This window comes from Pelodiscus sinensis, chromosome 7 (assembly GCF_049634645.1).
Source record: "Pelodiscus sinensis isolate JC-2024 chromosome 7, ASM4963464v1, whole genome shotgun sequence".
In the NCBI taxonomy this organism is placed as follows: domain Eukaryota; kingdom Metazoa; phylum Chordata; order Testudines; family Trionychidae; genus Pelodiscus; species Pelodiscus sinensis.
In genome coordinates, this window is record NC_134717.1 from 37,301,092 (window position 1) to 37,316,779 (window position 15,688).

Sequence of the window (15,688 nt, forward strand, 5' to 3'; positions counted from 1 at the left end):
ATCCGGGGATGAAGAAAAGCAGTCTATGGAGGAAACCTCCTGTGGAAAGCTGCGTGTTGTCTGGCTCCGACGGTTGGTGTTGTGGAAATGCAAGCTGGCCCGTTGGAGTGGGAGGAGCCAGAGTTGGGGACTGTCTAATGGACATGCAGTCGCAACATGACCTTCCGTGAGACATAGACCTATAATGATAGGCATGTCAATTGGGCGAGTGTCGGTGGTAGTGGTCGTCATGGTAGTAAAGTCTTTGAAGTGGTGACCATCTATTGGAATAAGTGTAATGGGGTTGTTCCCAATACGATGAACAGACTGAGCGTGATGAATGAGAGTGAGTGTATGAGCAGGCTCTACAGCAGTGGTCTCCAATCTTTTTACACCCAAGATCACTTTTTAAATCTCAGAACAAGTGAAAATCTACTACCCCACTCTTCCCAAGACTCCACCCCTTCCTTGAAACCCCGCCCTTTCTATTCTCCTCCTCTCCATCACTTTCTATCCCCAGCCCTTATACACTCTGCCACTTTTTTCCCCCAATTCTTATGTAGGAAGAGGTTTTTCTAACATTTGGCCTGTCTAGACTGGACCAAATGTTAGAAAAAACCCCTTCTTTTGGAATCCCCCTTATTCCTCGTGGAATGAGGAATATAGGGGTTACCGAAAGAGCATGTTTGCTCTTCCACTGAAAAAAGCAGAAGAACAAATGCATCCCTGGATGCGGAAGAGTTTTTCCAGGATATCTCTGGAATCCTGAAAAACTTCTGCAGTCTAGCCGAACCCTCGCTGGCTTGACAGGATGTGTAGGCTCTGGGATGGGAATGAGGGATTTGGGTGTGGGAAGGGGTGAGAGGTGCAAGCTCTGGGAGGAAATCTGGATGCAGGGGGAGGTGGAGAAGGGGATGCTGGCTCAGGAAGGGGGCTCCAGGCTGGGGCGTGTTGAGGTCGGATAGAGGATTGTGGTACTAAACAAGCCACAGGCTCGTGGCTGTGAGGATGCAGGAATTTGGGTTGGGGTATGTGAGGGGCACAGGTTAGGGGGTTTCAGTGTATGATAGGCTCAGATCTAGGGTCTGGGGTGGGGTGCAGGAATGTTATAATGCTGTGGCCAGATGGGGGCTTGGCCCCAACTGGGTTTTTTTTTGGTCAGGCTTCATTTTTAAACACAAAAAATTTCTGTATTGTCTTTATTTATGAGAAGAGCAGGGAACCTGTTTTGAATCAGGGGGTCACTGACCCGCAGAAAAGTCAGTTGGGGCCACACAAGGGAGATGCACAAAAAACCCTCCTCCCCCAATAAACACAAGCCTCACTAATGTGGCCCCAACTATGCTGGTGGGCGCAGGGGACATGCTACTGGGGAAGGGTGCTAGTGGATGCTGGGGTGGGAGCACGGCTCTGCAGCAGGGGACAGGCGAGGGGACAGGGTTCTGCGGGAGGGGACTGGGTGCCAGTGGGAGCAGGGTTCTGCAGCAGGGGAGCCAGTGCCAAGGGGAGGGTGCCAGTGGGGGACGGGAGAGAGGGGACAGGGTGCCAGGGGAGGGGATAAGGTTCTGCAGCAGAGGCAGGGAGTCCCCTCCCCCAGCCTCCTCCCAGGACTCTCCCTCACCCTGCCCCGCAGAGGAGGGAAGCCCCCACATGTGCGTCCTCCGAGGCCAACTCCCCCTCCTGTGGCGCAGGGAAGCCCCCACATGCACCTCCTCCAGGGCCGACGCCCCCTCCCGCAGTGCAGGGAAGCCCCCATGCGCCTCCTCTGGGGACTCCCCCCAGGCAAGTTCCCAGCACACCAAAGAACTTAGGGGGAGGAGCAGCCAGCACACTTCCAGAATACCCGGAAGTGGTGCGAAGCTGCAGGACTTCCATCCACCCCACAGAAAGCTGGCACTACCTCCATTTTTGCTGGAGGTAGGTAGTGGAGCTTCTCAGGGGTGGAGGGATAGATAGGAGGGCTCGAATGCCTTGCGATCGACTGGTCGAGGCCTTACGATCGACCAGTCAATCGCAATCGACCGGTTGTTGACCACGGCTCTAGAGGATGTTGGAGACACAGAGTAACGACTATCATGATGATGATGACTACTGTGTGCTGCTAAAAATGGTGAAGGTAGCCTTTGACGTGGAGAGAGTGGAGATCGGTGCCGGCCCACATCGCGTAGTGTGGGAGATCGCGGTGCCGGTGGAGATGGTGCCGGTGAAAAAAATCAATGACCGCGAACGTGAGCAGCGTTGGTGCCAATGAGGACTTGATGCGGTGCACGGAGCATTGGTGCTGGTCACGTGCAGAGTCGGTGCCGTAGGCAGTTGCACCGTCGAATTCAGTGCCATAGTCTGCACCAAAGCTGTGGTGGGCACCAATCGTGAGCTCGGCGCTGCAGAAGCCGATGATGCTCTTGGTGTGGATTCCCTCAATGCCAAGGTCGCAGCCGGTGTCGAGGTCGACCTCAGTTCTGGTGCCACTTTCACAGGCTTTTTTGGACCTGGTGCCACAGGAGCCTTTGGATGCGGTTTTGAAGTGCCGGATGTACTGGGCTTATCGCCTGAACTAACTCTGCTCTGTGAGATAACTGGCAGAGATCTGGTAGGTGACGCCTTATGTCTTTTGGGAGGCGCCATCATAGGGGAAGAAGCCCTACACTTCAGAAGCTGTCCTGAGAAGGTTGCACTTTCAGAGGTCTCTGGTGAAGCGCTTTATTGAATAAAATCATCCGGAGCCTCATCTCTCTGTCTTGTCTGGCCCTCACTGTGAGTTTTATGCAATGCGGGCATTTTTGAGGGATATGGGTCTCTTCCAGACAGCAGATGCAAGAAGAATGGCTGTCTAAGGCAGGCATTGCCTCTCAGCAAGTGTCACATTTTTAAAACCCAAAGACGACAGCATTTCGTCAATAGTCTTAAATTGGGTGTATGTTTTTTTTTAAAACGAACAAATCAACTACTTGTATCTTTATATAACTATGTACACTAATAACTATAGAAACATGAGGGAAGGTATGAGAGCGGGATTAGAACTTGGTTATCAACAGAAACACCCCCCTTTTTTTTTTAACAAGGAGAATTAAGAGAAGGATGGATGTTTGAGAGGAATAAGGAGAAGAAACTATGAAGAGAACAATCTCACGCTGAAGGAACAGGGAAGAAGGTTGAGGAGACCAGTTCACTCCATCTCCAGCCTCAGGTGGTTGAGAGGAAATGGCGGGGGCTGGACTGCGTGAGCATAGAAAAAAGTGCGAACACCGCGAGATGTTGCTGCGCATGCGCGGTCCGGCCAAACACTGCTACTGAAGAGCCTCCGTTCTGCGGTGCCAGGGCGAGCCCAGAACCTATCATGGAGCACCCACAGGGACTCCACTTCAAGAAGCACTGGTGGTTACTCTCCCATAAGACACAGAAGACCAGCAACAAAAGTAAACTACTGTTATACAACACTAGCTAAATCAAAAGAGCAGTCTCCTTAAGTATTCCAGTTCTTGCATCACCATCAAAAACACCAGACTTCATGATGAGTATTTATTTAAAACCAATTTCATTAAAGAGTTCTTCTAATCCCACATACCCAGGTCTACATAGAACTCAGATCTTACTCAGTAATCACACTGTTGCCAATCCTTTAGTATCTAATCTTTAAAGAAAAAAAAAAAGAGAGAAAAGAATTACAACTGATTAAAGGAATCAAATACATACAGAACTGCAAAATTCTTGAATCAGGCATGTAGCAGTGATGGAATAAACTGCTAACTTGTTAAGTCTTTGACTGCTCCTAAATCAATGGGAGGACCTCACTCTTTTTGTTAGAATGGACCCATTAGTGTAAGTCCATAATCCAGAAATCTGAGCAGGAAAGAGGCAAAATGAAGATATTTCCAGAGCTTTTTATAGCTTCTGACAAGTGAAGGGAACCCTATTGTTCTAGTTTCTTCACAATATGCTGGCTAAATACATTAGTGATGTTACCACAGGAATTAACATTTGAAATATTGATGCCTAGTTAATATTCATAACTTCAGATGAAAATGATATATTCATACAAATGTTATAATAATATTCGGCAAATGGCAAGTTTTCACATAGATATCTTACATGCCACGTTTTGTAAAAACTTTGTTGCGATGATATAACGGAAGCAACAATGGTCATATTTTAATCAGATAATGTCAACATTTTAGATGGCTGTACTTTGTGAACAAGGCTTCAGACTTCACTCTTTGTAGCTGAAGTGACATTAACGAATAACCCTTTGTCCCAAAGAAATACAGTTTGTCTCTTTTCTTTAGGTGTACCCTTGGATATTTTCCCATGAACTGCAGAAACCACCAATGAATCCATTGCATGAAGAGTGAAGCAAACTCCTTGAACATCAGATTAGTAACACAGTTAATGATTCTATTATGATGCTGATACTTGCAGTTGGCAGTCACCAACACTGTCAGGTATAAGTATGGTTTCGTGTCTCTTAGATACTGAGCCAGAAGTGAACCAAAATACTTGCCACCATTGCAAGAGTTTACTGGTCCATTCCCAGAAGCAAAAAAAGATTTTAGCTTGTCTCTCTGAGAGGAGACAATCAGATTTGGCAGAATGTTCTGATTTCTTGTCTTGATTACTGATCCATGGTACCTGGATGGAACTGTCACAGTTGGCAAAAAGTAGCTAAGGAACAGCTGTGGTCTGACCATTATGCTTTTGGATGGGAGAGTGTAAGGACATCCATGTTACCAACTCAGCCCAATCAATATGTCTATTTAAAGATTCCAATCTTTTGTGTATAATATGTTTTCAAACACAGAGCAGAATCCACTTTGACATAGTTCAAGAAGTGCTAAGTAAGAATTTATGTCAAAGTAATGTGTGCTAATATACAATACTATCTGTTCAATTGCACAGTAACAAACAGTAAGAAGTGTCCAAAGAATATTTTGGGAGATATTTGTTCCACATTCGTAGCATGGATTGTTCAATTAACTGAATCTTGTAATTCTGAGATGTGCTATACTAAACTTAAAAAACATTAATTAATTAATTATTATGCATTTGCTTATTTTCTATCAGAAATCCTAATCTTTTTATTGTGACAACATTATTTGGTTCTGATGAGGTGTAGCCCACTAGGGCTCAAAAAGGGGCTCCTCCCCTCTACATCAGTGGGCAGTCACTCCACCTCAGTCCAACAGGTCACCGTAGTTCTTGTGCTCAGGCCTGTGGCCAGACTAAGCCAACAGCTAATAGGACAAAGTACCCCCTCAGGACAGGAAACACTAGTTCTGGGGCTAGGGCCGATGACTGTTGGTGCAGCCCAGCCAATACTCTATAGGCCTGGGCCCTTAGTCTGGATGGGCTGATACACAAGCTGTTAATAGTCTATAGACCCAGACACTAGTTCAGGATATGGCAACCAAACAGTTTGGGGGCTCAGGCCTATGCTCAGGCTGAGCAGCAGTTCCTAGGTGTGGCCTCAAATACACAAATAGTTCAGATTAGGGCAAACAAACAATTAGGTCTCCTTGCTCTGGTGAAGGTCCAACAAGCACAGGTGGTTGGCCTGGAACAGCAGGTGAGAGACTGCTACCCATGCATTGAGGTGGCAGAGGGGAAATGCAGGCCCATCCGCTCCACCCCTCTGTGTCAGTGGGGATCCTGACCACAACACACTGACTCTCAGGCTCTGGTTCAGTCAGACTAAGGTTGGCTATCCCTGGACTCCTTCCACATTCTTCTTCTGTGTATATCTGGTTCCACAGCAGGTCCTCTGGGGCATTAGGGATGGACTCTCTGGCAGGGTTTGCAGTTCCTTCAGGTCAAAGTCCATCTGGAGTCCTGATGGTCCACTCCAGTCCTCAGCCTCTTTTAAGTCCTCAGCAGCCTCTCAGCTCAGTGGCGCAGGGCAGGCATCTGCTTCCTCTGGCAGCTGGGGCCTGACTGAACTTCTGGCTCGGCCTTTTATACAACTAGACCTGCCCCAACTTCTGGTCAGGTGATTGGATGGGGCCAGGGTCTGCCTGCCAGGGTTCAAGAAGGGGCTCTTTCCCCTCTGGGTCAACGGGTAGCCACTTAGCCTCCCTACATGAGGATATCACAGACGGGGCAATTTCAAGAAGCAAATCAGCCTGGAACAGATGAATTCTTTAGCAACAAATACCTTATTTTTATGTAGCTGTCTTCAGTAGTGAAAAGTAAGGGAAGAAAAACATTAATTATTTTTAAGTAGATTTTTTTTTAAGTTTTCCATAAGACATTACCAGGTCTGTTTAGCCTTGATGTAGCGAAAAATCAACATTCAACACTCCAGGCATTTTGAGGAGTATAAAAACCACTTTTTTGGAACTTTCATAGTAAAATGCTTCTATCTGCATGTGTACTAGAAAAACAAGTTAACACGGAAGGAGACAGTAATCCATTTATACAGAATATATATGAACTATTCATAACATACCTTTGAATAGTTATGAGTTTTGATTAGGGCTTTTCCAATTTTACTTGCTAAAGTTATATCTCTTGGGTTTTTCTTTAAAGCCTGCTCATAGATTTCTATAGCTTCTTCAGGCTATAAAAATAATGAACAAAAACAGATGATATATTCACAAAAATGTACAAAAAGGGTTACAGTGAGCTAACACTCTGATCAATGTGTTAATGCCATGCAGTGAACTTCAATGCTACTAGTTTCACAAATTCTGAAACTTCTGAGAGTGGTCTCTACCAGCCTGTCTTAAGACTACAGAAGACTCAGAAATAAAACACAGATTTACATGTTTCTGTGCTGAATTCCCATTAATCAGGCTGTGAGAACTTAGCACAGAAACAAAACTTTGAATTAACTTTTAACCTGTCCTTTAAAAAAAAAAAAACAAAAACCTTGTTGCTGTGCTCAATGTCCCTCCTTTCCCTTTCATTCAATCTTTGTCAGTTAAAAATTTAGCCCACATCCACGCTGAACTCAAACTCCACTTTTGCTTTGGAGTTCACTTTTTAAAAAGCAACAAAGGATTGAAACAAACAGAAAGCAAATGTTTAAGCCCTCACATACTTTTTGTACTGCAGTGACCTATAGTTTCACGTCTTTTTGTTCCAGAAACAAAAACCAAACCTACTGTTTGAAGGTCTAAAAATCAATTGCAAGCACTTTATATGCTGTGTCTTTCCAAGCACTGAATAGGTCTCTCGTGGCATCCTTGCCGTTCTGAAATTTACAGATCTTTCCCTCAAGCTTGAGGGTATGTCTAGACTTCATCCCTCTTTTGACAGAGGGATGTAAATTAGGCACTTCGAAATTGCAAATGAAGCTGGGATTTGAATTTCCCACACTTAAATTGCATAATCGTATAATGGCGCTCTTTCAAAAAAGCGCTATTTCGAAATTGAAACTGCAGTCTAGACGCAATTATGCAAATGAAGCCACGGGAAATACAAATCCCAGCTTCATTTGCAATTTCGAAGTGCCTAATTTACATCCCTCTGTCGAAAGAAGGATGTAGTCTAGACGTACCCTGAATGAACTGTTCATACACTGTCCAAATGCATGTATGAACTGAATTTACCTCAACTTTCAACCCATAGATCCCTAGCTAATATCTGACTTGCAAATGCTAATTGTTGGCAGAGATTGCAATTTTCATCTCCCTGACCATCCCAAATCTGATGCTCATAACTTAGGTCAGAGTTTCTCAAACTGTGGGTTGTGACCCCCACGGGGGTCGCGAGCAACTAAGAGCAAGGTCGCAGTTTTTGGGCCCTCTGCCCGGTAAAAAAAAGTCAGAAAATACCGGACATGTGCAATGTCCTTTTTTTCTGGTTTTCCAGCTGGGTGTCCCATGGAAGCCTGGTGGGGACGAGAGGAGCGGCTGGAAGGTGGGGTGCAATCAACGCTGAGAGCCTCTGGTTGCATGTGACACCTTGGGGAAGAGGGGAAGCCTTGTATGTGCTCTTGAGCACCCATCAAGCACATGGTGGAGCCACAGCCGAACTCACTCACGCTTTACCAGGACTGTGTGCAGGACAGGCAGCGCCCTGGGATCTGCACGTGCCCGGGTCAGTCCTGGTCCCTGCCGGCCGATTCGCACTCCTTCCAACCCCCTCCTGGCCAGCCAGTTCTCCCCTCCTCCTCCTGATCTCCCCCTGCCAGCCCTGCTGCTCCCGAAGACCCCCAACTCCTCCTTTACTCGTGGAGCAGTGGGGGGGGGGGGGGGGGGGGTTCACACAAATTCATTTAGCATTTTAGGGGGTATCACTAAGTTTGAGAACCCCTGCCTGAGGTATTTTCTATTTCCAGTATACTACCGTAATTTAGCGAATATATTCGTTTTTAAAAACCCTGCACCCCCCCATGGGCTATACTCAGGTGCTGGATATACAGAATGTTTTTTACTCACCAGGGGTGAGCTCTCCTTTGCCTCTTCCTGTGGCTGTGTAGCTGCCAGCCTCCAGAGCACTCACTCCCCCGGTTCCTGCGCAGCAGCAGGAAGGGGCGGGGGAGCACTCATCCCTCTGCCCCTTCCTGTGGCTGCGCAGGAACCGGTCGGTGAGTGCTCCCCAACCCAGAGGCTGGTGGTTTCTGCTCCCCTGCCCCTTCCTGCAGCTGTGGAGGAACCTGTGGGATGAGCGCTCCCCCACCCGAGGCTAGAGACTGGAGGCTGCCCTGGAACCTGGGGTGGTGAGTGGCTAATCCCCCTCCCCCCTACACTGTAAATATACCCCCAGAAAATATATCCCTGGCACAGAAAAGTCTTGTATACCCCATGGGTTATATTGGTGCAAGGGGTATACAAGATTTTTTTTTACTCAAATAGAAAAAACTGCAGGGTATATTCAGGTGCGGGTTATATTCACTAAATTACGTTATTTAGTCTAACTACTGAAGTTAAATTAAAATTAATATTAATATAGTATTTAGTTTTTAAAGCCAGTACACAGACAAGAGAGTTCCTCACCTTGGGCAGTAATTGGGGTTCTTCAATATGTCTCCCCCTGGGGGTGCTTCACTGTGGGTGCTGGTGCGTCCTCGTGCCAGTGACCAAAGATTTTTCTAGCAGTGCCCCGCCATGCCACACGTGCGCTGTAGTACCGCCTCGTGCCATTGGTGTCTGTTAGGCACACAGCATGGCTCCTCCATTCCTTCTCTACCCTGGCTGAAAGCCACCAAAGGGCTCCAAAGTAGGGATGCACGGTAGTGGAGCACCCACGAGGACACACATCTCAAAGAATTCCCATTATTGCATAGGGTGAGTAACTCCCTTTTCTTCTTTGAATGATGTCCCTATGGGTGCTCCACTCTGGTGAGTACAGAGCAGTTTCTACATTATAGAGGCACGCTTGGAGCCCTGCCCCCGAGACTGAGGATAGTTCTGCTTGTCCTACTGACACTGACGGGAGCAATTGCAGCACTGAGGACGCAATGTTTGGCAAAAGAGTGGTCCGATGACCAAGTGACTGTCTTGGAAATGTCCTCTCAAGGTACATTTTTGAGGAAGGCTGTTGTGGAGGCAAGTGCTCTTGTAAAATGAGTAGTGATGGTGTCTGGAAGTTGCTTGTTGTGAATAGTGTCTCACATATGAATACAAGAGAAGAGCCATTTGGATATTTTCTGCAAGGAGATGGCTTGACCCTTGGATCTCCATGGTTTTCTTCAGTCTAGGTAGAGGGCGAGTGCCTTCCAAACATCCCAGGTATTCAGTGCTGTATGGGATGGATCGGCGTGTGGCTTGGGACAGAATACAAGTCAATGTACGGGGTTCACTGATGTGGAAAGGGGATGGCGCTTTCGGGAGAAACTTGGGATGGGGTCAAAGATTACTCTGTCCTTGGTGAATATCGTGAATAGCGGGTCAGCCATTAGTGCTCCTAACTCACTGAGGCTACGTCTAGACTGCAAGCCTCTTTTGAAAGAGACTTTTTTGAAAGATACTTTTGAAAAAGCCTCTTTCAAAAAAGAGCATCTAGACTACAACCAGTACTTTTGAAAAAGCAGTCTGGATGCTCTCTTTCAAAAAAGCAGTTTGCATTACATAGCGCCTTTTTTCGAAAGAGCACTTTTGAAAACAGACGTTCTTCCTCATAAAACGAGGTTTTCCACAATTGAAAAACCTGCCGCATTCTTTCAATTTACTTTTGAAAGAACATGGCAGCAGTCTAGACGCAGGGGAAGATTTTTTTCGAAAAAAGGCCACTTTTTTCAAAAAAACCCTGTAGTCTAGACACACCCTGACTCTCCTGCCAGAAGTTATGGCCACTAAAAAGGCAACCTTCTTGGAGAGATGCAACCAGGAACATGTGGCTAGTGGTTCAAAGGGAGGTTTAGTTATGCTCTTGAGGACATGGTTCAAGTCCCAAATGGGGGTTGGCGGTCATACCAATGAGAACATATTCTGGAGACCAGTGAGAAAATGTTTGGTAACCAGATGCTTAAAGATTGAACTGCCCTCCTTGGCTCTGTGGAAGGCTGCTATCGCCGCTGTATAAACCTTTACTGTGTCGAAAGAGAGCCCCACTTTCCTTAACTCCAAGAGGTAGTCTAGAAACACGGCGACGGGAGCAGCATCAGGTGGTGAGTGGTGATTCTGATTCACCCATTTGGAGAACCTCCTCCACTTGCACAGGTAAGTTTTCCTGGTAGACTCCCTCCTACTATTGATGGGTATTTGTTTTAATCTATCTGAACAGCCATTTTCAGCAACCTGGAGCCATGAAGGAGCCACGCCTTCAGATTAAATCTCTTTGGATTGGAATGAAGAGTTCTGCCATGATGTTGAGTGAGGAGATTGCGTTGTGGGAGAAAGCTGTGGGGATCTACTGCTGATAGTCTGTGCAGGTACGGAAACCAGGTTGGTCTTGACCATGCTGGTGCAGCAATAATTACCCATGCTTGATCTAGTCTGATTTTCATTATTACTCTGAGGATCAGAGGGCGTGGTGGGAATGCAGATAGAAGAGAAGAAAGGCATCTCCTAGAGTGCCCTTGGCAAGAGCTGCTCTGGAGCAGTATAGCTGGCACTTTTGATTGGTCCTGGTTGCAAATAGATCTATGTACGGTTGTCCCTGTTTGTGAAATACGTCTCGCAGGGCTCAAGAGTCTAGTTCCCACTCGTGATGATCAGAGAAATTGCAGCTGAGGTTGTCCACTGTTACACTGAGTACCTCTGGGAGGTATGTAGCTATGGGAATGACATGGTACGTGATACACCAATTCCATAGTTTCACTGCTTCTATACAAAGGAGCTGGACCAGGCTCGTTGATGTAGTACATACACGTGCTATTGTCCGTCATGATATTGATCGTCCTATGTGCTATATATGGTAGGAAAAGGTGGCATCCATAATAGACTGCTCTGAGCTCGAGCAAGTTGATGTGGAGCGTTTGTTCATTCTAGGACAACTTGCCTTGTGCTATATGGGGCTTAAATGGGGTCCCCACCCCATGAAAGATGAATCATAGAATCACAGAGCTGGAAGAGACCTCAGGAGGTCATCAACTCCAGCCCTCTGCCCAAGGCAGGACCAATCCCAATTAAATCAACCCAGTCAGGGCTTTGTCAAGCCGAAACTTAAAAATCTCTAGGGATGGAGATTCCACCACCTTCCTAGGTAATCCATTCCAGTGCTTCACCACCCTCCTAGTGAAATAGTTTTTCCTAATATCCAACCTAGACCTCTCCCACTGTAATTTGAGACCATTGCTCCTTGTTCTGCCATCCATCACTACTGTGAACAGCCTATCTCCATCCTCTTTGGAACCACCATTCAGGAAGTTAGCTGCTATCAAATCTCCCCTCATTCTTCTCTTCTGCAGACTAAACAAATCCAAATCCCTCAGTCTCTTCTCATAGGTCATGCGCTCCAGCCCCCTAATCATTTTGGTCACCCTCAGCTGGACCCTCTACAATGCGAATAAAGGGGAATAATCACGTCTTTGTATCTGTTAGCAATGCTCCTCCTTATGCACCCCAATATGCCATTAGCCTTCTTTTCTACAAGGGCACACTGTTGACTCATATCCAGCTTCTCATATACTGTAATACCCAGGTCCTTTTCTACAGAACTACTACTTAGTCAGTCAGTCCGCCAGCCTGGAACAATGCTTAGGATTATTCCATCCCAAGTGCAGGTCTCTGCACTTGTCCTGGGTGAACCTCATCAGATTTCTTTTGGCTCAATCCTCTAATGTGTCCAGGTCACTCTGGACCCTATCCCAACCCTCCAGCATATCTACCTCTCCCCCCTAGCTTAGTGTCATCTGCGAACTTGCTGAGGGTGCAATCCATCCCCTCATCCAGGTCATTAATAAAGATGTTGAACAAAACCGGTCCAAGAACAGATCCTTGGGCACTCCCACTAGAATCCGACCACCAACCTGACATCCAGCCGTTGATCACTATCCGTTGGGCCCGACAGTCTAGCCAGCTTTCTATCCATCTTACAGTCCATTTATCCAATCCATATTCCCTTAACTTGTTGGCAAGAATATTGTGGGAGACTGTAACAAAAGCTTTGCTAAAGTCAAGGTATATCACATCCACTGACTTTCCCATATCCACAGAGCCACTTACCTCATCATAGAAGCTAATGAGATTGGTTGGGCATGACTTGCCCTTCGTGAATCCATGCTGACTATTCTTGATCACTTTCCCCTCTTCCAAGTGCTTCAAAATGGATTCCTTGAGGATCCCCTCCATGATTTTTCCAGGGACTGAGGTAAGGCTGACTGGTCTGTAGCTCCCTGAATTGTCCTTCTTCCCTTTTTTAAAGATGGGCACTACATTTGCCTTTTTCCAAACATCCGGGATCTCTCCTGATCTCCAAGAGTTTTCAAAGATAACGGCCAAAGGCTCCGCAATTACATTTTCCAACTCCCTCAGTACCCTCAGATGCATTAAATCCGGGCCCATGGATCTGTGTATGTTTAGCTTTTCTAAATAGTTCCTAACTTGTTCTTTCCCCACCAAGGGCTGTCCACCCCCTTCCCATGCTGCGTTGCCTAGTACATCTGTCTGGGAGCCCACCTTGTCTGTGAAGACTGAGGCAAAGAAAACATTGAGTATGTCAGCTTTTCCCACATCATCGGTCACTAGGTTACCTCCCTCATCCAGTAAGGGCCCCACACACTCTCTAATCACCCTCTTATTGCTAACATACCTGTAGAAACCTTTATTGTTATGCTTCACATCCCTTGCTAGCTGCAAGTCCAATTGTGCTTTTGCATTCCTGAGAAATCCCCTGCATTCTCGAGCAACATATTTATACTTCTCCCTAGTCATCTGTCCAAGTTTCCACTTCTTGTAAGCTTCCTTTTTGTGTTTAAGCTCACCAAAGATGTCCCCGGTAAGCCAATCTGGTCACGTACCGTATTTGCTTTTCTTGCTGCGCATCAGGATGGTTTCTTCCTGTGTCTTCAATAAGGCTTCTTTAAAATACTGCCAGCTGTCCTGGACTCCTTTCCCCTTCATTTAAGCATCCCATCAGTTCTCTGAGGGAGTCAGTCTGTTTTTCTGAAGTCCAGGGTGTGTATTTTGCTACTCTCCTTTCTTCCTTTGGTCAGGATCCTCAAATCTACCATCTCATGATCACTGCTTCCCAGGTTGTCACCCACCTCTACTTCCCCTACTAGTTCTTACCGGTTTGTGAGCAGCAGGTCAAGCTGTGCATGGTCCCTGGTCGGTTCCTTCACCACTTGTATCAAGAAGTTATCCCCAACATTCTCCAAAAATTTCCTGGATTGTCTGTGTACTGCTGTATTGGTCTCCCAACATATGTCAGGGTGATTAAAGTTGCCCATAAGAACCAGGGCTTGAGATCTGGAAGCTTCTCTCAGTTGTCCAAAGAAAGCCTTGTCTACCTCATCCACCTGATCTGGTGGTCTATAGCAGACACCAACCACAACATCACTGCTGTTGCTTCCACCTCTAAACTTAACCTATAGGCTCTCAACAGTCTTTTCTCCCTCTAAATACTGGAGCTCTGAGCAATCACTGCTCTCTTAAATACAATGCAACTCCTCCTCCTCCTTTTCTTCCCCATCTGTTCTTCCTGAACAGTTTATACCCTTCCATGACAGTGCTCCAGTCATGCGAGTCATCCCACCAAGTCTCCATTATTCCAATCAAATCATAGTTCTTCGACTAGGCCAGGGCTTCTAATTCTTCCTGTTTGTTTCCCAGGCTTCTTGCATTTGTGTACAAACACCTTAGATAACCAGTTGATCACCCTACCTTCTCCATCCGAATCAGGGGTCGTCCTTTGTTGCTCGTTCCTCCTTGGGATTCTTCCCGGTGTCCGACTTCCTAACTTACCTCAGGGCTTTGGTCTCCGTCCCCCAACGAACCTAGTTTAAAGCCCTTCTCACTAGATTTGCAAGCCTGCCCGTGAAGATGCTCTTTCCTCTCTTGGTTAGGTAGATCCCATCTCTTCCTAACAATCCTTGTGCCCAGAACAGTCCCCCAGGGTTGAAGCAACCAAAGCCCTCTTTGTGACACCACCACGCATTTACTTCCTCTATTCAACGATCCCTATCCAGACCTTTCCTTTCAACCGGAAGGTTAGACGAGAACACCACTTGCACTTCAGATTTCTTGATCCTCCTTCCCAGTGCTACATAATCTGCTGTGACCCACTCAAGGTCATTCTTGGCCATATCATTAGTTCCTACATGGAGAGGCAGGAAGGGGTAGTGATCCGAAGGTTTAATCACTTTCAGAATACTCTCGGTCACATCCTGAATGTGAGCTCCCGGTAAGCAGCACATTTCTCGAGAATGGAGGTCTGGGCAGCAGATGGATGACTCAGTCCCTCTTAGGAGGGAGTACCCGACCACCACCACCCATCTTCTTCTTTTGGGGATAGTGGTCATGGAACCCCCGTCCCTAGGACTATGCATCCATGCCTTCCAGTAGATGGTGTTCCCTTCTGATTTCTTCCCTGAGAGGTCCCTGCCAAAGCATGCTCCACCGCGCCTGTGGAGAGAGCCTGATAGTGGTTACTTACCTCTACAGGAATGGGGAATACCCAAGTTGGCCGCCTTCTCCTTCTAGAGGTTACATGCTGCCAGTTTTCTTCCTTATCCTGTACTGCCCTGACTGGCTCTTCAGCCTGCTGAGCCTGCAGGATTAAATGGTGCCTTCTATCAAGGAAGTCTTCGTCCTCGATAGAATGTAGGGTCGATACTTGGGACTCAAGTCCTTTAATTTTTTCTTCCAAAATGGTGACCAGCTTGCATTTAGTGTAGATGAAATCCGTTCTTTCTTCCGGGACGAAGACAAACATGGCACATGCTGAGCAGGTAACAACAGCAGACCTATCACCATCCATACCTGCCTTCCTTCCGAGTGATTCCTCAGTTGTTATTAAATGCCTCCTTGAAGGGCAGGAGCGTAGTGAAAAGATGTTAAAGAATGGCGAGTGTATCTCACCCCCTTCCCACTCCGCTTCCTAACACCTTCTCCAAACTCCGTTAGCAGTCCCTGTTCACAAGCTCCCTGGTCGTTGACTCACTCCTTCATAAAGCCCTGGACTGACTGATAATCAGGGGGAAGGGCTAAGGCTCCACCAATGCAGAGGCTTCTAGATTTCAAACCCTGATTAGAAGCTCACAGCTTCCATCTGCCAGCCACAGCACACACTGCATGAGGCTGGAGGGGAGGAGGAAGGGAAAGGCTATGGTAACCGTGGGAGCAAGTTATTGGAAGGGCATGGCCTGTAGTATATTTCCCCGGGGTAG

General features: G+C 46.8%; 1 protein-coding gene across 5 annotated transcripts in view; it reads right to left on the minus strand.

The window, feature by feature from the left end:
* Window positions 1–15,688, minus strand: part of TTC21B (tetratricopeptide repeat domain 21B) — a 126,936-nt gene that overhangs the window by 54,103 nt on the left and 57,145 nt on the right. For 4 of the 5 annotated variants that reach the window (XM_006124789.4, XM_006124790.4, XM_075933527.1 and 1 more), the window contains one exon: window positions 6,419–6,529. The exons of the other annotated variant lie outside the window; for it this stretch is intronic. In XM_006124789.4, coding sequence (XP_006124851.2) covers window positions 6,419–6,529 — 111 coding nt within the window. The remainder of the gene's footprint in view (window positions 1–6,418; window positions 6,530–15,688) is intronic. 5 annotated transcript variants of the gene reach the window in all.